The sequence below is a fragment of the Podarcis gaigeae genome (genome assembly GCF_964106915.1).
Source record: "Podarcis gaigeae genome assembly, chromosome: 16".
Classification (NCBI taxonomy): domain Eukaryota; kingdom Metazoa; phylum Chordata; class Lepidosauria; order Squamata; family Lacertidae; genus Podarcis; species Podarcis gaigeae.
The window spans coordinates 2,083,825-2,111,069 of record NC_139693.1 but is presented as its reverse complement, the minus strand read 5'-3'; the positions used below and the strand labels follow the sequence as shown (position 1 = coordinate 2,111,069).

Here is a 27,245-nt window from a genome sequence, read left to right as displayed (position 1 = left end):
GCTTAGTGGTACCTCAGGTTACATACGCTTCAGGTTACATACGCTTCAGGTTACAGACTCTGCTAACCCAGAAATAGTGCTTCAGGTTAAGAACTTTGCTTCAGGATGAGAACAGAAATCGTGCTCCGGCGGTGCGGCAGCAGCTGGAGGCCCCATTAGCTAAAGTGGTGCTTCAGGTTAAGAACAGTTTCAGGTTAAGAACGGACCTCCGGAATGAATTAAGTACTTAACCCGAGGTACCACTGTATTCTGAAGGATATATACTTCTTTACACCAGAGCAAAAAACAAATCTTTGCTAGGGATAACCTTCCCTTCTGTGATCTTAACAATTCAATCTGCTAGTGGGAGGACATTTGATCCTGGGAGGACATTTTTTGCTGGTATTCCTCTGCCAAGGGCCTCTGGTGCATCTTCCCCTACCCAGAATAGCAGCTTGCATGACCCACTAAAGAATATAATAATGCAAATTCCTAACAGTAGCAACTAATTGCACATTGATTCAAAATCCAGTGAAAACTACTCAGTTTAATTAATTAAAAAATAATAAAATATGAACTTGATCCAGCAGCTTTTCAAAGCAGCTTTTCAAAGTCTGGTAGACAATTACATCTCCGAGCACAATTCAAAGTGTTGGTGCTGACCTTGAAAGCCCTAAATGGCCTTGGTCCAGTATACCTGAAGGAGCGTCTCCACCCCATCGTTCTACCCGGACGCTGAGGTCCAGCTCCGAGGGCCTTCTGGTGGTTCCCTCGCTGCAAGAAGCCAAGTTACAGGGAACCAGGCAGAGGGCCTTCTTGGTAGTGGCGCCCGCCCTGTGGAATGCCCTCCCACCAGATGAGAACAACTACCAGACTTTTAGAAGACATCTGAAGGCAGCCCTGTTTAGGGAAGCTTTTAATGTTTGATGCATTACGGTATTTTAATATTTTGTTGAAAGCCGTTCAGAGTGGCTGCAGAAGCCCAGCCAGATGGGCGGGGTATAAATAAATTATTATTATTATTATTATTATTATTATTATTATTATTATTATTATTTATTCCGGCATCCCCTGCTGCCCTTTTAGTACCTCCCTCAGGTAACCCCACAGCCACTCTGGGGCTCTATTGCCCAGTTTGAGAACTCCTGGCCTATATCCATTAACGATGCTGTGCAAAGCAATTAATACTGCTATGCTTAATGCTTAAGAGGCTAGGCGTCTCTCAAGCCAAAATGTAAGAATCGTTGTCCATACTTGCCCGTTCTTAGAAAGACAGGGAGATGCAATTAAGAATTTGGAAGACCTAGTGGTTGAGCAGGTTTGGGTAGTTCAGTGGAGTCTTCCTGGAACCCAGCACAAACGAAGAAACCAGTTGTCAGCTTTCTTCCTTTGCTCTTGACAAAGTAACTTTTGCCGCCACATGTTTCATCAGGCGAATATGAGATGATAGGAGTTGATAGGAATCCAGGACTGGAGTAATAAATTGGGTCCACTTCCCGGTGGGGCTGGGTTGCTGTCGGGCCACCTAGCCTCCTCCCGCCTCAGCGTGGGGGCGGGACAATACCCCGTGTCCCGCTGGGAGAGACCCCGGCCAGGTCATGTCACCAGGTGGCCAATCAGGTCGCTTGGGGGCGTGGCCAGGGCCAATTGAAGCCATGGTGCGACTCTGAGGCTTCCCTTTCAGCCTCACGGGGCATATCTCCCACCCTCCCACCCTTTTTTCCAGTAGCGTCTTTGGCCTTGCTATGGACTGCAGTCGGTTGGCGTTGAGGGGCCTGGTAGTACTTTTTCCACTTGGCAAATTGGCACCACGAAATAACCCCCAAGAAGTGAAGTAACCCCCAAGAAATGTCAAGATAACTGAAGACTTGGCAGCTGAATCTCTCCCCTTTCATTTCCACTGGCAACAATTCAGAAGGCTATTGGCACAAGGCAATTGTATATCCTGTCCCATGCCATTCATTGTCCATGCTTCGCCACACTTTCCCATGCCATTGATTGTGTTATTCCCATGCAATTGACTCTGCTTACCCATGCTACCCACCCTGCTTCTCCACACTTCCCCATGCAGTTGACCATGCTTATCCCCACATGGTGATGTGCAGGCTTTGGTGCAAGCAAAGCTGCATCATGAAGTGACCCAGGAAACGTGTGGGCGAAATTTCCATTTTGCAGATTCTCCCCTTTCACCATCCCTGACCATAGGCTATACTGGCTGGGGTTGATTGGGGCATGGGAAGCTGCCAGGTACTAAAGCAGGACCTTTGCTCCATCTAACCCAATATTGTTTACTCTGACTAGCAGGGCCTCTCCAGGGTTTCAGGCAGGGTGCCCTTCTCAGCCCTTACCTGGGGATGCCTAGGGTTGAACCTGGAGCCGTTTGCATGCAAAGCAGGCTGTAACTCAGTTACAGCCCTTCCCTCTAATGTTTGCTGGCATCAATGTGGTGCTAAACCAACTGTTATACAGTGGTGCATCGCAAGACGAAAATAATCCGTTCCGCGAGTCTCTTCGTCTAGCGGTTTTTTCGTCTTGCGAAGCATCCCTATTAGCGGTTTAGCAGATTAGCGCTATTAGCAGCTTAGCGGCTTAGCAGCTATTAGCGGCTTAGCGGTTTAGCAGTTAAGCAGCTATTAGCGGCTTAGCGGCTTAGAAAAAGGGGGGGAAAGGGAAAAAACTCGCAAGACTCGCAAGACATTTTCGTCTTGCAAAGCAAGCCCATAGGGAAATTCGTCTTGCGAAGCGCCTCGAAAAACGGAAAACCCTTTCGTCTAGTGGGTTTTTCGTCTTGCGAGGCATTCGTCTTGCGGGGCACCACTGTACCAATAATTGTGACCTTGTCCAAACAGTGGGGTTGTCATATTTCAAGAAGTGAAAAGTTGAGCTTTTCTTAAAAAAGAAGTTTTGCCCAAGTTGGAATCTTCTGGAGGGACTGAAGAAGTCTTTCTTTGCACATTCTTAATTTATTTTATATAGGTATTTTCATACTGCCCTTCATACAGTCATATTCCCCACCAAAAACAAATCTCCAGATTCAAATTCATGTTGAGGCTTTTTATTTGTATTTCGGAAGTTCAGAGATTTAGGAACAATCCATTTAATCCCAGAAGAATATACAGACGGATGAACAATAAACAGTAAGATTTGGGACATGTCATCAGCTTCCTGGCAATGCCATGATCACCCCTTTGCAATCATGGCACAAAAGCCATCCAATAAAATCCGCTTCCTTTTGTGTCAATTACCTTAATTAAATTCACAGTAAAATAATACTCGGGCATCACTGGGAACAATTTCTTTTTGAAGTTTAATGCGTTGCCTCAGATGAGAAGCTCTGATTATTACGTTCTCTGCCAACATCTCAACAAGGATGTATTTAATGAAGACAGAAACAGTCCTCGCTACTTGCCTACTAAACATCTGGGGTGGGTGGATAAGGAAAAGTACATGCAGGAAATGGGATTTGCTCACGAATGTAAGGAAAACCCTACTGGATCAAACCTAGTTCAGCCCCCTGCTTCCCACACTAGTTAATCAAATTCCTTAGGGAAGACAACAATTGGGGCATGAGTTCAATATCCCTCTTCCACACCTATTCTCCAGCAACTGGTATTCATTTCACCATTCTAGGTGGGATGAGACTTATGCGGCAGGGGTCTTCCCTATTTTAAGAACTGGATGATCAACAAAATAATCATTAAGCAATAATAAATATTGAAGAAACAGGGATACCCGGGAAAGGATGAGATGGCTTCTCCTATCCTTCGTACAGAATCCAACCAAACTAACAGTTGAATTTTACTTCAGTACTGACAACAGGACAGTGTCCTCCATCACAGAAGAGAGTACCATGCTACATTGGGTAAATCAGGGGAAATGGGAAGAACTTTTATCATCTGAGGCGTCCACCAGGGCCAGCCCCAAGAAGGAAGAAACTAAGAGCTCATTGCATTGCCACCAAAAGCCAAATTTGACAGCCTAACTCCAAAATACTTCCTCTTGAAGCAATGCAAATGTAACTTGCTGGTGGCAATTATGCTGTTTACTACTATTATCATATGGAGAACAACATGGGAAATATAATAACAGAAGGGTTTTTAAAGGAATTTAAATAAACAAAAAGGATGAGGTATATTGAAAGCTGCAGGTTGTGAGCTGGACGTGTTGATCATGCTGACTTCCTGCGCCGTTGTTGTTGTTTCTCATGCTTGCTTACTTCTGCTGGTGAGGCCACTGGCAAGGTTGCTTCTTCTGCTGTTGATCGCAAGGGGGTGGGCATTTTACCTCAGGTGGGCAACATGGGACAGTGGCTGGCTCCTTGCAGGGAGGCTGCTTCTCTGGGCATGGAGTTGGGACAACCACTACTGGTGTCTCCTTGCATGGAGGCTTCTCTTGACATGGTGTTGGCTGAGGGCATGGAGTTGGGACAACGACTACTGGTGGCTCCTTGCAGGGAGGCTTCTCTTGACATGGTGTTGGCTGAGGGCAAGGAGTTGGGACGACCACTACTGGTGTCTCCTTGCAGGAAGGCTTCTCTTCACATGGTGTTGGCTGAGGGCATGGAGTTGGACAAATCACTGCTGGCGGCTGCTTACATGGCTGCTTTTGCTGAGGACACGGTGTTGGCTGAGCGCAAGGAGTTGGAACAACCACTACTGGTGGTTCCTTGCATGGAGGCTTCTCTTGACATGTTGATGGCTGAGGGCAAGGAGTTGGAACGACCACTACTGGTGGCTCCTTGCATGGAGGCTTCTCTTGACATGGTGTTGGCTGAGGGCATGGAGTTGGGACGACCACTATTGGTGTTTCCTTGCAGGGAGGCTTCTCCTGAGGACATGGTGTTGGCTGAGGACAAATCACTACTGGTGGCTCTTTGCATGGCTGCTTTTGTTGAGGACACGGTGTTGGCTGAGGGCAAGGAGTTGGAACGACCACTACTGGTGGCTCCTTGCATGGAGGCTTCTCTTGACATGGTGTTGGCTGAGGGCAAGGAGTTGGAACGACCACTACTGGTGGCTCCTTGCATGGAGGCTTCTCTTGACATGGTGTTGGCTGAGGGCAAGGAGTTGGGATGACCACTACTGGTGGCTCCTTGCATGGAGGCTTCTCTTCACATGGTGTTGGCTGAGGGCAAGGAGTTGGGACGACCACTACTGGTGGCTCCTTGCATGGAGGCTTCTCTTCACATGATGTTGGCTGAGGGCATGGGAATGGTTCTGGTGCTGTTTTGCACAGTGCAGGTGGCAAGGTGGTTGCCTGTTTGCACTGCTGCTGGTTGTTGAATGATGCCATTTCTACTGATGTTCCAGAAAGCCTGCAGGTAAGAAAGAATGGGTTTCACCTGTCATTCAGAAATACCATCACACAAACACATCTAAACCATTTGCCTTGCTTGTTGTATGTCTACAATTATTGACAGAGTCTCTCCAAGAATTTAAGACAAGGGTCCATCCATTGATTTCAAAGTCTATGCTGAGTACAACTAACATTGGATACAACCCATTGAATTTAATGGGTCTAAGTTAGTCATGCAAATAACAACAACGAAACAATAAAACTCAGGTTGAATAAAATCATTCTATCAACTAATAAAAGCATAATCTAAAATGGCTGAGTGAATTTTTAAAAGTTTTAACCCGGTGCTGAAAAGAGCATAGTCTTGGCAACAGGCATCCCTCCCCCAGGAGGATATTTCAGAATCTTGGAGCCAGCACAAAGAAGGTCCTTTCTTTTGTACATCAATGATGTATATCAAGGGAATAATGAGTTTCATTCTACATGATAGACCCATTGAAATTAATTGACTTAAGCTAGTCGCGTCCACCATCCTCAATGGCTCTACTCTCAGTAGAACTAACACTGGATAAAACTAATTGAAATCAATGGACCTCAGTAATCATGTCCATTAATTTCAAGGGGTCCACAAGTAGTGTTCCTAAAGTTAGATACAACCCTGTGTTAGATACAGCCCCATCCCCCCTACCCCCCCAGAATTTAACTCCTAAAGATCTGGAGGGGTGGGGGAAAAGACCTGGGAAATGGCCGCTTTAGCCACCGGAACTAGCAAACAGGTTAAGATCTTCCTGCTATTTCCCCCAATCAGTCTTCCCCTGGAAGGAAAAGGAAGAACATGTTCCACCCAATAGATTGAATATGTAAATTGGGACTGTTCCTGATAGCTAGCGACTGTGGGAGGATGAACAATTAGCAAGACTTACACAAGGGGCATTGACAAATTCGGAACACTGACGTAATGGCAAGCTACTTTGAAGACGCAACGCCCCAGGTATTTTGACATCTCCAGTGCAGTCCAAAGGCAACACCTACTCAAACCCTCCACATTGTTAAAATCAATAGAGAGGTCCATCTCATAGTTCTACCCCTCTCAGAAATTCAGGGTGGTGGGGACCCGGGAGAGGGCCTTCTCTGTGGCAGCTCCTAGGTTGGGGAATTCCCTCCCCAAATAAGGGCATCTTCACTTCAGCTTTTGGTGAATGCTGAAGACACACCTCTTTGCCCCGACCTTTGACCACTGGGTTGTGTGTTTTCAGGGCCCACCCCCCTATCCTTCCTTCCCTCCCCCTCCCCTTTTTGTTAAGACTACCTGCTCTGGGATCCCACTGCTAATTTTCCCCTGGTCTCCTCGCTGGCCCAAATAGGACGAATTTAGCCAGCTAGCCCTGATGATAATCTAATGTTTATTGATGGATTTCCCCTCTAAATTGATTTTTGATTTTTGAATTCTGAATTTATTGTTATTCACGTTTTATACTGTATTTTATGTTTTTTTTTTATTGTATCAATTAAGTGTTTTAAATTTCTTGTTAGCTGCCCTGAGCCCGGGAAGAGCGGGATATATATAATTTTTTTTTACAATTATTATTATTCCTGTGACTGGGGTCTGCTTTAGCTGCTTTTAATTTCTCATTTTTAAATGGTTGTAATACATAGAATCATAGAATTGCAGAATTGGACGGGACCATGAGGGTCATCTCGTTCAACCCCCTGCAATGCAAGAATCTTGAATGAAGCATCCATGACAGATGGCCATCCAATCTCTGCCTAAAAACCTCCAAGGAAGGAGAGTCCACCACCTCCTGAGGGTTTCTGTTCCAGTATCTAACACCACTTACTGTCAGAAAGTTCTTCCTGGTATTTAGTCAGAATCTAGGCAGCATTATACAGGTGCCTCCAAAATTACATGTGGCCAACTCACACATGACCGCATACATGTGAGGTGCTGAGAAATAATTTAATTCAAACCCAGAAATGGCAGGAGGAAGCTGGAGAGTCCTCATAGCTCACAAGGAGACCCTCCCTGCAGCCCAAAGAGGACGTCAGTGAGGGCGGAGGAAGCCCTGAAGAGACCTGAGATGCAGTAGGGCTTTGTTTAGGCTGCTCAGCTTCCCCGCCTAACAGCTGATGTACAGGGTAGCGCAGCAGCACGTGTTCCCCGTGTCCTCCAACCTTCAGACAACCCCAGAGCTTCAACTCCAGGTATTTTGGTCTGGATTGGGGAGAGAGCAGGAGAGGAGAAGAAAGTGGGCATTTGGAGATTTTTCAGAGGATGCTCTCCACTTTATGCAATTTCAGTTATGAGCCCTTCCCCATCTTGTGCACCTCATCCAAGTTCCTATTCACCCTGTCATTCTATTCCTAGGATAATCTGAATGGCACCAGCCAGGTGTATTCAGATAATCTGCAGGGGGGCGGGGAAGAACTTTCAGAGCTTGTTGGGAGGATCTCAAGAAACACAATATTTCTAATTAATTGAGAAGCAATAAAGCTGTTTGTCTCCTACTATTATAGAAGGGCTGAAATGTTGGCTTGCATCTCCAATGCCAAAGTAGATAGACCCATTGAAACCAATGGACCAAAGTCCATTGCTTTCAGTGGGTCTGCACATAGAAACAGCATTGGATACAGCCCATTAACACTAGCATTACTAGTAATAGCAGAACAACTATGAGTAATAGAGTACTATGAGGCTGAGGAGAAACACCACCCCTACATTTTATGGTTAGCAGAAAAAAGGCTTTTGGAAATAGCCTTGCTGGTTTTATGCTACTATTACAGTCTTATCTAAAACAGATTTGCCCAAAGCATGAAAGAGACATCTACTACTGCTTTGACTAGTTACAACCACCACCATGCAGTTCCTTAGTGTCAGCTGAAAGAGACTTACCCAATTGGTCACTGAGACGCTGCTGGAAGGAATTAAGTGGCTCCAGGAACAGCAAATGCTTTTTATCCTCTACTGAAGCCCAGCCTCCGGATACAGTGTGTAAATCTGGATGACTCCATCCTTACACAATGGAGTAGGCTCATCATGCATTTCTACATTTCCCCCATGCCACTCCTTTCTTAGACTCTGCTTCTGCGATGGCTGCGGGCAATTTCATGCCAATCTCCTCCTTGACTAAGATACGTGGCCAATGTTCTAAAAATAGACACCCCAAACCCCAGGAGGTCACAATCTTCACGGATGTGTCAGCTGAGTCTGGGTGGTGTCCAACTAAGTCCTAATCAGACCCATTGAAATCAATGGACCTAAATTAGACCCCCCTCCTCTGTGTGATACATTTAGAACAATGTCATAGCACTTTAAACAGTTGTGGCTTCCCCCAAAGAATCCTGGGAGCTGTGGTTTGTTAAGGGGGCTGAAAGTTCCCATTAGAGAGCTACACTTCCCAGAGTTCCCCAGTGTCAAGGAATGGTCTGAAGACAAGGACTGGGGGATACATTCTATGGCAGACCAGCTTCTCTCTGTTGGAGAATTGGAGGGGGAAGAGTCATACCCCTTGTTCACAATGTGTTCAGAAGCAGAGAGAGAGACACAATAATTGGGAGAGAATAATTGGGTGCACTCTTCCCACCTTGGATCAAATCTATCCGTCATTTAATTTAATATAGTTGGTCTTTTTGTAACTTCATGTATTTGGCTTTTATTTTGCTTGTCCTTAATGGAACACTGCTGGGCTCCATCGCAGAGTTGGGGGCACTGCTCAGTTTTATTTGGGAGAAATTGGATGGTGGGGGCTGTTAAATAAACCCACTTACTAATTTTGGTCAAATCACATCCCAATTGCCATCTAAAAAGAGCAGGTAATGGGACAATCACAAAAGAGGAAGTGGCTGGTCTCTCTCCATCCCATGTAGACTTTGAGCATTGGGTTGGGAATGAATAGATCTTCCTGATGTTAAGTTGGAGTCTACTTTCTTGTAACTTGAAACCATTGGTTCAATTCCTACCCTCCAGAGTAGGAGAAAAGCTTGCTCCTTCTTCCATGTGACAGACCTGGGGCGGAGCTACCTGCCCTGGCAACCAGAGCGACGCAGAGGTGGGGCTAGCCACCCGCACGGTGAGCGGGGTGTGGGGGGCGTGGAGAGGTCACCCACCCTCATGGCTGACACCCTCCCTGCCCACAGACTGCCTTACCAGAGTGGTGCAACCTCTGGTTATCTCGCTTGGACTACTGCCATGTGCTCTATGTGGGGCTACCTTTGAAGGTGACCCTGAACCTACAATTCAGAATGTGGCAGCTAGACTGGTGACTGGGAGCAGCCGCCAAGACCACATAACACCGGTCTTGAAAGACCTACATTGGCTCCCAATACATTTCCAAGCACAATTCAAAGTGTTGGTGCTGACCTTGAAAGCCCTAAATTGCCTTGGCCCAGTATACCTGAAGGTGCATCCCTCCCTGCGATAAGCGAGGTTGCAGGGAACCAGGCAGAGGGCCTTCTCAGTAGTGGCACCTGCCCTGTGGAATGCCCTCCCACCAGATGTCAAAGAGAACAACAACTACCAGACGTTTAGAAGACATGTGAAGGCAGCCCTGTTTAGGGAAGCTTTTAATGTTTAATAGGGTATTGTATTTTAATATTCTGTTGGAAGCCGCCCAGAGTGGCTGAGGAAACAAACAAACAAACAAATAAATAATGTTAGTTTGGGCCCAGTTCTCCAATCTGTTTAAGTCATTTTGAATCCTGATTCTGTCTTCTGCAGCATTGGCTACCCCTCCCAGTTTGGTGTCTTCTGCAAATTGATGAACATTCCCTCCATTCCTTCATTCCAGACATTTATAAAGACACTGAACAGCAACAGGCCCAGGACAGAACCCTGCAGCACCATGAGGAACCATTAATGAGGAACCATTAATGAGTCCACTTTGGGTTGGATTATCAAATGCCATCAGAAGTCAGTTGCCTTGCCCAGTTAACCTCAACCACCTGTTCATTATTTTTGTAGGTAAACCCTGTGATAGGTCTCAAAGCCTATCAATGTAATTTTCCAGTTACAGTGGTACCTCTAGTTACGAACACAGATCCTTCCGGAGGTCCGTTCTTAACCTGGAACTGTTCTTAACTAGAGGCGTGCTTTCACTAATCGGGCCTGTTGCTGCCACTGCACTGCCAGCACACGATTTCCTGGGGCAAAGTTCTCAACTCGAGGTAACTCTTCCAGGTTAGCGGAGTTTATAACCTGAAGCATTTGTAACCTGAGGCGTTTGTAACTCGAGGTACCACTGTATGGGGCATCCACCAAGAAACCATGGAGCTCCGGGGAAGATGGTTTGTGGAGCTCCAAGCACAATGGTTTGTGAAGTTCCAGGCAAGGTGGTTTGTGCATCTTCAGGTAGGACAATTTTGTGGAGTCGTAGGCAAAATGGTTTGTGGCGCTACTTCCATTTGGGTCCTAATTATTCTGGGATGTGCATTTTGTTTTATTCAGTTGGAGGCAGTGATGCTTCTGAATAGCAGCTGCTGGAAGCCATGGAAGGTGAGAGGGCTCTTGTGCTGTGGTCCTCTTGGGGTTTTTTTCACAGGCATCTGCTTGGCCACCATGGGAATAGGATGCTGGACTAGATGGGCCATTGGCCTGGTCTAGGAGGGCTCTTATGTTCTCATGAACTTAAGGGTTTCATTGCTACAAGGTATGGTGACAACCATGAGCTCAGATGGCTTTAAGGAGGATTTTATCAATCCATGAAAGGGTAGGGCATTCAGCAGGTCTTAGTCACAGAAGCTAAATGCAACATTTGCTACTTCATGTCAAACAAAAAAAAGGGCTGAACCGTTCTCCCATGTCCTTTTTCTGACCTGTCACAGGGATTGGGGCCAGCTGCTCTTTGAAGAAGAACAGTTGGCTCTGATCCTGATGTGATGTGGGCATTCTGTGGCTTCTGTGTCAATGTCTTCCATGCAGCAATATACCAAAACGCTACCACCCTGGTTTAACTGGATGAATTGTCAATCCTTAATGGCTTGGGACCCAACTACCTGAAAGAGCATCTCTCTATATACGAGCCTGCTCATGTCTTGAGACTGTGACGGATCCAAGGCATGTAATCTCCCCAAGGAGAGGCAGAGGAACATTGTTTTGATGTCTCTTTGCATCTAGTGAACAGAGTGATATTCATGAGTATGTTTGGAGAATGACAACGTACCCTCCAACATTTTTCTGATGAAAATAGGGACGTCCTATTTAATAATAATGATGATGATGATGATGATGGTGATAATTCTTAATCATTTTTCATTCATTTCATGTTTATACCACTTTATATTTTTATGAAAAGAATCTCAAAGTGGTTAACAACATATTAAACATCAAAGTATACATTCAAGGTAACATAATTAGCAGGAAACTAAAATATTATGTCAAAGATGTCAAAACAAAACATTGCAAAGGAGGTCAACTACAGAATGCATATTTAACACAGAAAAGCTAACAAAAGAAATCAAAAGAAAACATTACTAAAGGAAGTCAAGTATAAAATGCACATTTAAAACAGCATAGTTAGCAAGAGACTAAAATATGATCCTAAGCATAGAACACATCTTCTGGGCAGTGACTGTGGAAGCTCAGGCTCAGTGACCTAGATCTGCACTCAGAGACAGCCAGGACACCATCAAAATCACTGCAAGTCATACTCAATCTCCTTATCTCTTTTAAAAGCTTTTAGCTGTGTAAATCTGTCACATTTCTGATTAATACAAGCACATTTCTGAAAATCAGCTGGAAAGAAAAATTGGCCAAAATCCACCAGAAAAACATGATTATCCTCAAATTCAAGTTACGGCTGGAGTCAGAATGGATGGGCGAGGGCCAGAGTTAAGGAACATCATAAGCAGCATTAAAGGACATCACGAGCTCTGAGTCTCTGTAATTCACAGCAAACCTTGGGCAGGCTCCTTCTGGTCTCATCCTACACACCAGGCTGGTATGAAGCCCTGGCGGAGCCGGCGAACCCCTGGTCGCTTATTGAGACGGCTTAGTAGGCTGCTTTCTCACTCCACTTCCGGCAGATGAAAAAGATGATCCCAGATGCCAGCAGGATAGCAGCCACAACACCCAAAATGGTTCCCACAATGAGCCCCAGGTTGACCAGTTCCTCCCAGGCCATGTCCAGATGCTCCTTTGGGCTGTCATACTCCACGTGGCACTGGTAGTGGTCCCTCTCGTTGGAGTCGATCTTGACACTAAGCAAGACATGGTAGGTCCCATCAATCTCCTTGGCGTAGAAGCTGAGGACTCCATGCTGTCATAGTCTGCCTCCCTGGTCACCTTCGCCACCGGAGCCACTGTGCTTTGCAGAGTCTCCTTCCCGTAGTCCAGGTATCTCTGCAGCCACTCAATGCAAGTCTCCGCCGGACAGGCTTTCCGGTGATGGTTCTGGGCCAGTTCAGGATCCCACTTCCTCTTGCTCACTTGGGCCTCCATATCAGATACCGTCCAGGTGAGGGTTTCCTTGTCAAAGCTGATGAAGTCCCTCCCGTCGTAGCCGTACTGCCAATGCCCTCCTGCCTGGGCTCCACTCACAGTTGCACAAACACTGAAGGGTTGTAGCAATTCCACAGAATCTGCATATTTGCCCTGAACATCAGCCCAGTGCCCTGAAGCTCATGAGTCTACCTGTGCCAGTACTGAGGATTCACCTTTTCCGCCTTGCTTATCCCTTGGTGTTATTGTCGTACTGAAGAAATTGCTGGTCATCCACGTAACCGACAACAATGGACTGAGGCAGCCCCTGACCAGGCGTTGATACAGCTATGAAGACAATAATAATAATAATAATAATAATAATAATAATAATAATAATAATTTATATCCCACCAGTCCCAGCCGAAGCCGGGCTCAGGGTGGCTAACAACAATAAAATAATACAAGATTCTAAAATCATTTCATTAAAATTAATCCAACTCAAATTGATGGGAACCATTACACTGTGAAGATTGCCAAAGGAGGGAGTCAGGCTGTACCCTGACCAAAGGCCTGGTGGAACAGCTCTGTCTTGCAGGCCCTGAGGAAAGATGTCAAGTCCCGCAGATAAAGGTAAAGGACCCCTGGATGGTTAAGTCCAGTCAAAGGCGACTATGGGGTTGGGGCACCCATCTCACTTTCAGGTTGAGGGAGCCAGCATTTGTCCACAGACAGCTTTCCGGGCCATGTGGCCAGCAGGACTAAATCGCTTCTGGCACAACTGGGCACTGTAACAGAAACCAGAGCACATGGAAATGCCCTTTACCTTTCCGCTGCAGTATGCCTATTTATCTACTTGCACTGGTGTGCTTTCAAACTGTTAGGTTGGCAGGAGCTAGGACAGATCAACAAGAGCTCACTCCGTCATGGGGATTCGAACTACCAACCTTCTAATCGGCAAGCCCAAGAGGCTCAGTGGTTTAGACCACAGCGGCACCGGCATCTACAGCTATGAAGAAGTAGCACAGGGAGTGCAAGGTGGAGCCAGCACATTCCTGGAGCAGCAGGTGGGCAGCTGCCCACAGGATTGGGGGGGCAATGGAGGACCCCCATCTTGACAAAAACAACATCTGTCTGAGTCTGTTGTTTCTCCCCAGTGAAGTCCTTCTCCCTCTACTCACTCTGATTAATAATAATAATAAAAATAATTTATTTCTACCTCGCCCATCTGACTGGGAAGCTCCAACATCTTAAAAAATATAATAAAACATTAAACTTTTTTTAAAAAAAATCTTCTCTATACAGGGCTACCTTCAGATGTCTTCTAAAGGTTGTATAGTTCCTTAACTCTTTGGCTCAGGGGTCGCAAAACTCCCTACCCTCCAACATTTCTTCTTTGAAAATAGGGACATCCTAAGGAAAAGCGGGACATTCCAGGATCAAACTGGAAACCGCGATCGCTTCTGTAAATCAGTCCATGGAAAATAGGGACACGGAAGATTTGTGACAGGTCTGAGTGTTTTGTTCATTCATTAATTAATAATACTTACACCCCCATTTCCCCCAAGGAGTTTAAGGGGCACATATAGTTCTCCCCAGTCAACATTTCCTCCCCACAACAACCTTGTGAGAAAGGTAAGGGCAAGAGAGACAGGGTCACCTAATGAGGATTTGAATTATGCCCTCCCAGGTTTAGTTGTGACTGCTGAACCACTGTACTATGATGACCTATGTGGAATATCTATACTTTGCCTACCTGTAGAAAACCACCATCTCAGCCTGTCAAACTTTGGTTTCATCACCTAGTAACCACAAGATCACAATGTACTAATATTTCAAATTTGCCCCAGTCCAATCTGGGATGACCCAGGGCTTGACCCAACCTGGATCTGGAAACATAACCAGTGAAATGCCCTTTCCTTATTCCAGTCTCCCTCAACTGGGTGTTTCCTTCCAGATGTTATTGCTGGACTCCAACTCCCATCAGCCCCCAGCCAGCCTGGTGAACAGTCAAGGATGATGGGAGTTGGTGTCTAGAGGTTAGATACCAGAGGTTAGAAGAGGGTATTTTACATGTGCAATGGGCTCAAATGGAGTTGTTTTGATTGTTATCTGAGAGCCTCGCTCCATGAGAGGTCTGGAGGGTGGCAATTGATGACTCCCTGCTTGTGAAATGCTCTTCCCAGGCAAACTTGCCTAGGCACCATCATTACATTTATTTATTTATACAAATATTTAAATAGTACTATGTCACATGTCCTGCCAACCTAGCAGTTCGAAAGCACGTCAAAGTGCAAGTAGATAAATAGGTACCGCTTCGGCGGGAAGGTAAACAGCATTTCCGTGCACTGCTCTGGTTCGCCAGAAGCGGCTTAGTCCTGCTGGCCACATGACCCGGAAGCTGTACGCCGGCTCCCTTGGCCAGTAAAGCGAGATGAGTGCCACAACCCCAGAGTCGGCCACGACTGGACCTAACGGTCAGGGTCCTTTATGTCACATGTAGTTTACAGCAGTAAATCATAAAACCATACAATAAAAACTTTACAAGAAGATTAAAAACAGAGATCAAATTAGGCACCAGGGGGAAAAAACCAACAACATTTCTTTCCCACCAGGCCATTGGCTTTTAATTACCTGCACCCTCATTGAGTATGCAGGGTGTTTAAACCCCGCCTTTTAAAAGTAGGATGGCTTTTAGATTTTTTTCTAAAGGTTAGTTTTATGTGTTTATTTAATGTTGTGAGTTACTCTGAGCTGCTTTTGTAAGAAAGTGACAAATAAGTTTAATAAGTATTATTACTACTACTACTACTACTAATTTCAGTATCAGGTGAAGATGTGTTTATTTTCCCAGGCGTTTTGAGTTTTGTAAATTGATTATTGTTTCATGATCTCTGTTGGTTCTTTAGCTTCTTCGTTTGATGGTTTATTTTAGTATGAGCTGTTTATTCTATGATTGGAATGGTTGTTTTAATTATGTGGGCTGTATCCTGCCCTGCTTGTTTCTGTATTGGTGAAGGAGAGGGTGTGTATGTGTTTATTACACATGGGTCCAAAAACCTAACTCCCATTTTAAATTCTTCTAGCAAAAAGCTTTGGCTTCTGCTGCCATCATTTGCTCTCATATAAGAGCTCAGATGCACCTTCGTTAACTGAAGCCAAGCAATGCAGCAGCAGCCAAAAACACGAATGCAATTCAAGGCTGCTTTAGTTGAGAAGGTCCCTTCAACTCTACAATTCTATGATTCTGTCCTCTAGGTTGAGACCATGCAGTATTGATATGTCCAGTGTGTACATTCCAGAGGCAGTGTGGTGCAGTGGTTAGAGGGCTGGAGTAGGACTTGGGAGACCAGGGTCTGAATCCTTACTGAGCCATGAAACTCATTGGGCCAGTCACAGTCTCTCATCCTTAAGCTACCTTGTAGGGTTGCTGTAAGGATAACATGAGGCGCAGGAGAATGGTGTGTGCCACCTTGAACTCCTTGGATGGAAGATAAATTATAAATCTACAGTCGTACTTCGGAAGTTGAACAGAATCTGTTCTGGAAGTCCGTTCAGCTTCCAAAGCATGGCTTCTGATTGGCTGCAGGAAGCTCCTGCAGCCAATCAGAAGCCACGGAAGCCCCGTCGGACGTTTGGGTTCCAAAAGAATGTTCGCAAACCGGAACAGTCACTTCTGGGTTTTGATCATTCAGGAGCTGAAACGTTCAACTCCAAAGGTGTTCAGGAGCCAATGTATGACTGCATTTAACAAATAAAGAATAAATAATAATAAACTAACCTCAGTGCTTTCTGATGCTTTCATTACAGTGGTACCTCTGGTTGTGAACAGGATCCGTTCCGGAGGCCCATTCGCAACATAAGAAGAGCGCAACCTGAAGCGCTGTATCTGCACAGGTGTGTGGCGCGATTTGGCGTTTGTACGCATGCGTGAAGCACGATTTAGCGCTTCTGTGCATGCGTGAGTGGCAAAACCCAGAAGTAACCCTTTCCAGTTCTTCTGGGTCACCGTGGGACGTAACCTGAAAGAACCTAACGTGAAGCAAACATAGCATGAGGTATGGCTTTCATCTCCCTCTCTCTCTTGTTCCTTCTCTCTCTATATTGGCACAATTGGTCAGTGAATCTGGCCCTTAACCAGAAGGTTGGTGCTTTGAGCCCACCAAGGGACAGCTGTGGGTAGGATTCCTGCATCGCAGGGGGTTGGACTAGATGACCCTCAGGGTCCCTTCCAACTTCACAATTCTGTGATTCTATTATTCTGCGAAATAACTGAGGTGTGTGCAATCCATCCATCCACCCAGTCTGAATTCTGCTTCCATTTTCCATCAAACTCTCTCACTTTGAGGAGGAATCTTCAAGTTCAAACTAATTTCCAAGTACGGGTCATTGGCTGCAATAAAGAGATCGATTGATTACCATCGCTACTGTTTGGTTGTCATTCCAAAATTCCCCCCTTCGCTTTCTCCTTGTTGTATCTCAAGGAATGGGGATGTAACCCCTCCAAGAGACTGTTGCGCTCCCAGAAGTCCCAGCCACCATGGTCACATTGTCTGGGATGATGGGAATTGTAGCGCTGTGACATATTCATATCGACGGCTGCACTACATGGAACTGGTGGAAATGACTGGCAGAATCCGAGACCAGGGAGAAGAGTCAGTGGAAGAAGATTGGAAGAAATTTAAAGTTTATTTACAGAAACATTGTAAAATTAAGGAATGTTAGAAGGATGTTGGAATGAAGTTACGTGGTTTTAGCAGAAATGTTATAAAAGATTAAGTAAAAATAGGTTGTTAATTGGTGAGAATGTAAAGTTACATTATATTAAGATAAATTATTAGGATAAAAACAAAGATGGAAAGGATTTGCTGAAATAGCTAATTGAAATAGAACACAAAAAAGGGAGGTGTGAGGAGGTCAAGGAAACAAGCAAATGAAAGATAAGACATTGAAGGATTGATTTGTTTTTTCTTCTTCTTAATTGTTTTTATTTCTCTGTGTTTTTGCTCTTTTTTTCTTTTCTTCTTTAAATTTGTAATCTTTCAAAACCTTAATAAATATTATTTTTTTAAAGACATATTCATATGGATGGCTACAGGCACGCGACCCGGATGCATCTGCATTAATGTCGTTTGCAAAGAGCATTTTGTATTTTTCCATACTAGGAGATAAACAATGACCTCACCTGGCGATAAGGGCAGAAATGCGTTTTGCCGCGTATCTGCATTCCTTCAGCTTTTGCAACCGGCTTCCCACGTAGCCCACGAGCGCAGCACAGATTCGTGCTGAGTCAACAACATCACCCATCCCCTTTAGGCAAGTCAGTGCAGACAACGCATTTCTTAGGCCTCTGAGTTTGCACAATGATTAATTAAGCCCAGCTGAACAGTGTTCCCAATCGGCCGACAATATCCGCTGTGGCATTTTTGGGTGAGGATATTTACCTTGCCCGAATCAACTCCCAGACAGGACGCACCAGACTCTGAATTAGGAAAACAAGAGGAAGAGACAGGAAGCAGATTTCTATTGAATGCTGACTGGTGTAGATCATTTGCCTGAACTTCCTTCCAGAATGGAAACAATGATGGATTGAATTGATTAAAAATCCTAGCACTGGAACAGATCGTCTACAATTGTTCTGTTCCTCGGGACTGGGGACAAAACGCAGCTCTAGCTAGCGCACCAGTCCCACCACTAGTGATCATGCGAGGACATAATGTTTGAGTTGGACCTCTCTGTGTTCTACCAATGCACTTACACTCCCTTCCTACAGCTGATTTCCTAGATAATGTCTGGAAACCCAAGCTTGATCTGCATTGCATTGGCCACAAAATATTTTGCATTTGCAGGGACAGCGCCACCATTAAGCTTCAGGCATCAAAGGTTGATGGGTAACAGCATTTGATTTTTTTTTCTTAATCAAAAATTTGTATTGCTTTTCCGCATTTATAACAAATTTAACATATAAAAAACATAAAACAAAACATCTTACAATACTAAAAGAAAATAAAAGAAAAAAGAAAAAAAGAGTAAAAACAGTCATTACTTTCTGAAATCCAAGTTAACTTTCATTGTAGTCTGACTTCCTTGATTCCCCCCTAACTGAATTTCATTGTATCTCCTTTGTAGCAGTTCTCCAAAATCCTCTTTCTAATACAATTAACTCATTCAACTATCTTCATCTTTCTTTTTTGACTTAAATCCATATTACTATACAACATGCTTATTCCACTCCTAGGCCTATCAGATACTTTCACGTATCTTCTATCTTCTATTACTATATTTAGCTAGATAATCTTTAAATTTCTTCTTGGTATTCCTCTTCTTTCTGATTGCGGCTACTTCCAGTCAGGTCTGCCAGCTCCAAAAACTCCAACATCTTCATCTGCCATTCTTCTACCGTTGGTATTTCTTGAGATTTCCAATTTTTTGCTAATAGCAGTCTTGCCGCTATAGTGGCATACAAAAATAATCTAACATCTTTTTTTGGCAATTCCAATCCTATTATTCCAAATAAAAAGGCTTCTGGTTTCTTAACAAATGTGTTTTTCAACATGTTTTTTAAACACATTATATATCTTTTCCCAGAAGTCTTTCACTTTAGGACACGTCCACCACATATGATAGAAAGTACCTTCTTTTTCTTTGCATTTCCAACCTAAATTATCAATTGTATGATGCATCTTTTCTAATTTCACTGGGGTTAAGTACCATCTATACATCATTTTCATAATATTTTCTTTTAATACAGTACATGCAGTAAACTTAACCCCTTTCTTGATGGGTAACAGCACCAAAATGTTTGTCTGCTGTTAGCAGTGGAGGACTTTGGGTTCTCAAATTTTAGCGGTGCCCCGTCTGACGATAAAATTGTGTGCCCTTACACCTCTTGCGCTCTGTTCTATGGCATTGTTGTGGCACCCCCTGCAGCATGGTGCCCACTGTGGACAAACCAGTTGTGCTACTCTGAAACCACTTCTGATTTTAGCCTTCATGCGTATGATATAGAACAAACATCTACAAGTATTTGAAACCTGACAAGGTTTTTATCACTGAGGGTTGTCTCCAACTCAGTCCTAGGCATAGCAGACCCATTGAAAATAATGAACCTAAGCTAGGCAAGCTCATTAATTCCAAAGGTTTGACTCAGAGTAGGACTTACAATGTCTACAAACCAGGGTTGTTGCTTTCTTTTTCAGATGGTGGCATTTCTCTGTTTCATTTAAAGCTGTGGTTGACACCAAAGCGTTGGTACATTAGCTTTCTAAATATTTTAAAGAATTGCCAGTCAATTCATAGGATTTCTGAAATCACCAGAGAGTTAACCAAGAGCTTTCAGTTAGTCTTGAGATTTACTGGTATAGTCTGAGATTTCCCACTGGCTTCCCTAAAATAAATAAATAAATAAATAAATAAATAAATAAATAAATAAAGGAAATAAGCATGAATCTGCTTGGCTTCAGTGAGAACAGGATGTTTGCTACACTAGATTGGCCATTGGCCTGATCCAGCCTGGCTCTCCTAATGTTCTTAAGCATGAAGCATTATCACATGGCCCCTAGAGCATTGGAGAAGGGAGAGCAAGGCTCAAGGAATTACTAAAAAAAACAAAGCTTACTCAGAGACACTGGAAAATTATTGTAGACTATCCTAACTCATAATATTGATGTGAGGCTAAAAGACGGAAGCACCATTTAAACGCTCCTGATCTCATCAGAGGAAGAGGAGTATGAAAATCAATGTAAGAAGCGGAAGAGGAGTATAAATATTCAAATAACCATGTCAACATTCCTTATGGGAAGTGAATTGGTCAGAGCAATATTCAGTTGCTAAATGCCCATATGATCTAGGCTTAACATCAAACAGCATGCTAATTGAAAGGGCACTTAAGCCCTGTAAACCAGCAAACAATCTTAATTTGCTCTCAGTTCAGATACAATCTTTACTCTGGCACATTTAAATGTTCTTCCAACAATGGCGGTGAAGGAAAACTCCATATTATCAACATAAATTCTTCTCTGAATCTGGAGAGGTAGAATCAATATCTTGGGTTCTTCTGCATTGTCTCTTTATCGTGATATACATAAGATTTTTAATGAACTCATTTTTAATTGAAATTCCCAAAATGACTGGATGCATTTTGTGCTTTTTAAAAAAACTCCTTTCAGATCAAAATACACACATCTCCTCCACAATGTCTAAAGGTTCTACTGCTACCTTTAAAATTCGCCAAGGACTAATTTTAGTAAACTTATAATTTTGCTTTCCATTCATTCTGTAGAATGAAACACTTCTTAGTCATTTTATTGTAAAGGTAAAGGGACCCCTGACCATTAGGTCCAGTTGTGAATGACTTGTATTGCGGCGCTCATCTCGCTTTACTGGCCGAGGGAGCCGGCGTACAGCTTCCGGGTCATGTGGCCAGCATGACTAAGCCGCTTCTGGCGAACCAGAGCAGCGCACAAAAACGCTGTTTATCTTCCTGCCAGAGCGGTACCTATTTATCTACTGGCACTTTGACTTGCTTTCGAACTGCTAGGTTGGCAGGAGCTGGGACTGAACAACGGGAGCTCACCCCGTCACGGGGATTCGAACCGCCGACCTTCTGATCGGCAAGTCCTAGGCTCTGTGGTTTATACCACAGCACCACCTGTTATTGTAGTGGTTCCCTATTTTGCTTTGTTTGGTGTTATTGTTGTGGTTTCAGTCTGGATGATGCCCTCTTTCAATTCTTGGGGTCCTCCACTCAAGGAGGTTTAGAATCTAATAAGGGAAGTTGACAAATGGGTCGGGCAAGTTTCTCTGTAAGACAATGATCTCAACTGGCCACTTCAGTGTCTTCATCAGCATCCCAAAATAATGAGCCAGGTTGCTGAAAGTACAACTAAGTGATGGTTACCTCTAGCCCAGGCATGTCCAGCTCCCAAGAGACGATGATCTATTCCCAGTATAAAAAAAAACCCTGGCAGTCTCTATCCATAGTTACTGAGTTTTTTTGGGGGGGGGCAGAGTTGTTCAACTTTTGCAGGAGGGAGGTGCTGAAGCCTACTAACGTTTCCACAATCGTCGGGAGCATACGACAACATAGCGCACAATTTATGTGATGGAAGGATAGAGAGATGGGGGCAGGGGCGGAGACAGGAATTCAACAATTCCCCTCCCCCCAGAAGATCAATATGTAGACTGTGATTGGCAGCGATCGACTGTGATCTTCAGGGGATCTACCTGTTGATTGTAGTTGACCGGTTGGACATCGCGGCTCAAGCCTAATGGCTCAGCCTTTCCTTCACCCTCTCACCTAGCTGATAGGTAGTAGAATAATGGCCAAGATGTGGCTGAGCTGAGCTGGAATCAGGCTGGAAGCTGGAGACACAGAGATGGGCTTGTTCTGTGTTGCACCCAAAGCTGTGACCAAAGAAGAAGCAAAATCCGTTGGGGTGTTAAGGCTGTGAGACCACCCTATGCCCAGGTTGCATATAAAGGTATAGGGACCCCTGACCATTAGGTCCAGTCGTGACCGACTCTAGGGTTGTGTGTTCATCTGGCTTTATTGGCCGAGGGAGCCGGCGTACAGCTTCCGGGTCATGTGGCCACCATGACTAAGCCACTTCTGGCGAACCAGAGCAGCACACGGAAACGCCGTTTACCTTCCTATTTATCTCCTTGCACTTTGACGTGCTTTTGAACTGCTAGGTTGGCGGGAGCAGGGACCGAGCAACGGGAGCTCACCCCATCGTGAGGATTCGAACCGCCGACCTTCTGATCAGCAAGCCCAAGAGGCTCAGTGGATTAGACCACAGTGCCACCCGTGTCCCATCCAGGTTGTATATATGTGTAAATAAAACCCTATATTCTAAAAACACTACTGTCTCCACTGACCTTCATTCCAAGGAACCCAAACCTGGGTAAGTGCCTGGAACAAAATCTCACACTCAGAGATTTGGTGACATGCAACATTGTTTTATAAATTTGTTCAAAGGTTCTGTTTGGGTATGGGTCCTTGACTGCAATAAAGAGATAGACTGATTGAATGTCAGCATTCGTTGGTTTATTGAGAATTACTGCTAACGCAGACAAAATGTAATAACCATGAAAGTGAATGTCCAAATTGTGTTGAACTGATCAGACTAATTCATGTGCTCATCAATCAAAGTGTGTGTGCACGCCAGTTTATTCATAAGCATCTTCTGTCTCATTTTTTTATGCATTGATATGTGAATTTTGAAGTAGTAGAGTGGCTACAGTGCCGGACTAGGACCAAGGAGACGACGGTTCATATACCCATGAATGAATGATTTTCTCTTGTGTCCCCATATCCAGGGTATGATAACACAAACAATGCATAGGTTAGGTGTGCCACCATAGCCCTAAATGTAAATGTTCTGCCCTATGAGAAACCTGATGGAGTAATTTATTTGATGGGTTACTCATTCCTGCCCTGAACTAATGCATTGTTTCACAACTGCTTGACCTGAAGCCAGCGCATACAGAAAACTCTCAGGTGACTTGCAAATGTACCTACTGGTGAAACAAGACTGGCAAGATGAATTGGGTGGGGCAGCCATGGCCACCCCTGTGAAGGGCGCCTGGTCAAGCTTGCAACTGAGTGACATCAGCTTCCTAGGGAAATAGGAATGCCAGAATGGGGGAAAACACTTTTTGCTCAGCAGTGGGTGAAGGCGATTAATTTCTGGCAGCCCCAAGCAGCTGGTGTGTTAGCTGAATCTCGGCTGCTCCAGAGACAATATTCAGGCTCTGAAGAGCAGTGGGAAATTCAGAAGTGAAGGGTCAGAACAGCAACAGGTGAGAACCAGTGTGGTGTAGTAGTCAGAGTGTTGGACTAGGATCTGGGCAGAGTTGTTGTTTAATCATTTAGTCGTGTCCAACTCTTCGTGACCCCCTGGACCAGAGCACGCCAGGCACTCCTGTCTTCCACTGCCTCCCGCAGTTTGGTCAAACTCATGCTGGTAGCTTTGAGAACACTATCCAACCATCTCGTCCTCTGTCCTCCCCTTCTCCTTGTGCCCTCCATCTTTCCCAACATCAGGGTCTTTTCCAGGGAGCCTTCTCTTCTCAGGAGGTGGCCAAAGTCTTGGATCCTCAGCTTCAGGATCTGTCCTTCCAGTGAGCACTCAGGGCTGATTTCCTTCAGAATGGAGAGGTTTGATCTTCTTGCAGTCCATGGGACTCTCAAGAGTCTCCTCCAGCACCAGAATTCAAAAGCATCCATTCTTTGCCGATTGGCCTTCTTTATGGTCCAGCTCTCACTTCCATACATCAACTCCTTGTGTTCCTTTTCTGCTAAATCTGCTATGTTCTGTGCACGTTCATGGGCAAACGATTTGGAGCTCTTCAACATCAACTTCTGGAGTGACTTCTAGAGTTGTGTGGAGGTTCCAGAACTTGCACGCCTTTCTCTTGAAACTGAAGGACCTTGTGTTTCCGCCGTTCCCAAAGGCTTAGCTTTGGAGAATACAGAAAATCTGCTCCTCAGCAGCTTTATTCTTCCCTTCCACCTGCTCCAGAGTGGCCCTCGGAGCCGATCCTTCATGACTAATTCCACTATTTTCAGTTGAATGGGCTCTATTTGGCACAAAGGGCGAGAAGAGTTCCTAGTGACTAAAAAGGTCCATTTCCATGCTGATCTGGTGGCTGTAAGAGAGTGGAGACAGGAACCTTGCAACATATACCTCCGAGTATCGCATGGCGTATAAATTGAATTACTACTACTACTAGTACTACTACTACTATCATAACGTGTCTTCAACCCCCTGTTCCCCTTGAACACCGCACCACTGTCCGTGCTTATTTTGTCCATCAATGAAGAACGACATCTTCAGTTGACTCCAGCTAAGTTCTATCCATTGAAATTAGCTGAAATGAGTCCTGTCTATAAATTTCAGTGGGTCAGCTCTGAGTAAGACTGTGGGCTACAGCCCAATGTTCCTAAGCACACAAACTTAATTGAACGATGACTAGTTCTTTCACCCCTGTCATAGCCAGTGTGGGGTAGTGGTTAGAGTATTGGGCTAGCACTTGGGAGACCAGGATATGATTAATAATAATAATAATAATTTTATTACTTATACCCTGCCCATCTTGCTGGGTTTCTCTCTCTTAGCCATGAAGCTCTCACTGGGTGGCCTTTGGCCAGTCGCTGCCTCTCAGCCTAAGCTACCTCACAGGGTTGTTGTGAGAATAAATGAAGGGAGGGGGAATCATGTATGCCACCTGGAGCTCCTTGGAGAAAAAGGTGAAATAATAATAATAATAATAATAATAATAATAATAATAATAATTTATTTATACACCGCCCTCCCCAGACCAGGCTCACGGCGGCTAACACCAGGTATAAAAACAATTGATTAAAATATAACTTCAAAACAATGTTAAAATACAACATTAAAATGCAGCCTCATTTCAGTAGAAACGCAAAAACTTTTTTGGGGATGAAGGCCAACTATCCAGACTGGTCCTACATGGGCTAGGAAAAAGCCAGGGAAGTCCCCAAATAGGAGTTCCATCACAGAAGGAGAAAGGAAAAAGGAAAGAGGGGAAGGGGATCAAGTTGATTCCAAGTCAAAGGCCAGGCGGAGCAGCTCTGTCTTGCAGGCCCTGCGGAAAGAAATCAGATCCCTCAGGGCCCTGGTCTCAGGAGAGAGAGCATTCCACCAGGCAGGAGCCAGTGCTGAAAAGGCCCTGGCTCTGGTCGAGGCTAACCAACCAACCAACCAACCAACCAACCAACCATGACTTTCTGACTTTACGATAGCATGCCATGAGATTCTATGATGACTCAATAAATACTACTTAAAAATGAGTAACATTTCGGATTTCTCTTCTTCTTCCTCCTCCTGCCCCTCCCACACAGCGACAGAAAAACCAGCTCCCCAGAAAAGCTTTAAGCCCAGCCCTGCTAGTACTTACTCAGAAATCAACATCCACTGATTTCTATGGGGGTTACTCTTGAGGAGGTGTGGACAGGATTGCATCTGTTTCACACACTGAACTCTTTCACCTTCGCCTTGGATAAATCTGGCACCCAGGAGCAGACACATAACATTCATGATCTTGTACCAGGTTGCATCAGGCAACAGCAGCCATCTATTTAGGTCATCAAATCATTCATGAACAGTGAAACAATCATCTTTCTTGATAATGTTATAGGTTTCTAGGTGTTAGCATTTCATTAAGGCTTGAGCTGTTAAGACCATGTATCAGACCCCCCAAGTGTTAGAATGTAATTAAGATGTGTGTTAGCCTCTTTTAATCCTCTGGAATTAGCATGTGTTCAAGCTAGGCAAACTTCTTAAACTGTGTATTAGACAACGCGCCAATCCCTTGGAATCAACATGTGTTAGAAACTAATTAAGTCAGGCAATTTCCTTTTGAGGGGCGAGGCTGGGGCACCACAAAGGCTCAAAGTGAATCTCGTTTGCAAATGAGTGGGTTTTCTCCCTTTCTCACCTGAGAGTTTAGTTTAAAAGACAATGCCCGTGTTTGGGGTGAGTGTTTAGGCATGGCAGTGGGGAGTTATGTGAAGGAGTAAACAAGCAAGGGGCTGGAGAGAGGGTAATAGTTTTTCTCTCTTTCTAATTTCCCTCAAGATCTCTTCTGGTCCTTTCTGCACAGAGGAGATAGTCCTTACTCTCCATGCCGGTGAGTTGCTGTTGCAGGCTTTGATCCAGCCAAAAGGCCATGTCATGATTAATGTGGGTGGGTGGGAGAGTGGGGAAGCTCGGGGTGGGTTGCAGCACAGAGGTCCACAGGTGGTCCCAGTACACCAGAATGGGATCATTGGAATTCCTTCTATCTCTGAAAGATCCTTTGACACGGCATTTAGCTTAAGCAGTCATGGAAAGTTGTGAGAGTCAGACTGGTTCTTCTTTGGAGGAACATCTCAGAGGCTTCCGTAATTATACCCTCTCAGCCAATAGGGCTTGTTCTGTCATGCATTATGCAGACAAGCACTCCCTCTGGTTTTTGGAAGCCAGTACTGTATTTATAAAACCCACACAGGCCATGTTTTGATCTGGCTGAGATTCCTGCATTGCAGAGAGTTGGACTAAAGGACCCTTGTTGGCCCTTCCAACTCTATTCTATGATTCTACGTTTGAGCTAAGTTTGGTTTCTTTGCAATTACATCGTAATATCTTCCAGGTGCTTGAATTCTAGGTGTGGAGCACATTACCAGTGTGGGAAAAGTATAGGGAAGTAGAAAGTGGCCTTATCGTGAGTCAGAAGGTTGGTGGCTCAGTATTGTCTACCTTGACTAGCCGTGGCTTTCTAGGGCAGGCTTTCTCAACCTGTGGGTCCCCAGATGTTGTTGAACTACAACTCCCATCACTCCTAGCTAGCAAGGCTAGAGATCAGGGATGATGGGAGTTGTAATCCAACAACATCTTAAGAACTGCTGCTCTAGGTTTTCAAGCAGGAGACATTCCCAGCCCTGCCTGGAGATGCAAAATACTGGGACTTTCTGCCACTGAGCGACAGCTCTTCCCAGGAACAAAGGAAGCTACCTTCTCCTGAGTCAGACCTCGCTCCCATTTTTATTTTA

At 44.7% G+C, this 27,245-nt stretch overlaps 2 protein-coding genes and 1 pseudogene across 3 annotated transcripts in view; all 3 read right to left on the bottom strand.

Moving 5' to 3' along the window:
* Positions 1 to 27,245, bottom strand: part of LOC310833419 (T-lymphocyte surface antigen Ly-9-like) — a 497,325-nt gene that overhangs the window by 148,796 nt on the left and 321,284 nt on the right. The window lies entirely within an intron of this gene.
* Positions 3,019 to 8,298, bottom strand: LOC310833483 (uncharacterized protein). Its single transcript, XM_083716228.1, has 3 exons — positions 8,165 to 8,298; positions 5,182 to 5,293; positions 3,019 to 4,830 (listed from the first exon to the last, which is right to left on the bottom strand). The coding sequence occupies exons 2-3, from the start codon at positions 5,269 to 5,271 to the stop codon at positions 4,192 to 4,194; spliced, it is 729 nt and encodes a 242-aa protein (XP_083572354.1). The 5' UTR covers positions 5,272 to 5,293; positions 8,165 to 8,298; the 3' UTR covers positions 3,019 to 4,191.
* LOC310834451 (major histocompatibility complex class I-related gene protein-like) lies at positions 11,926 to 26,385 on the bottom strand (annotated as a pseudogene). The gene is made up of 3 exons: positions 26,334 to 26,385; positions 12,937 to 13,033; positions 11,926 to 12,818 (listed from the first exon to the last, which is right to left on the bottom strand). The product of its transcript is annotated as a major histocompatibility complex class I-related gene protein-like (transcript).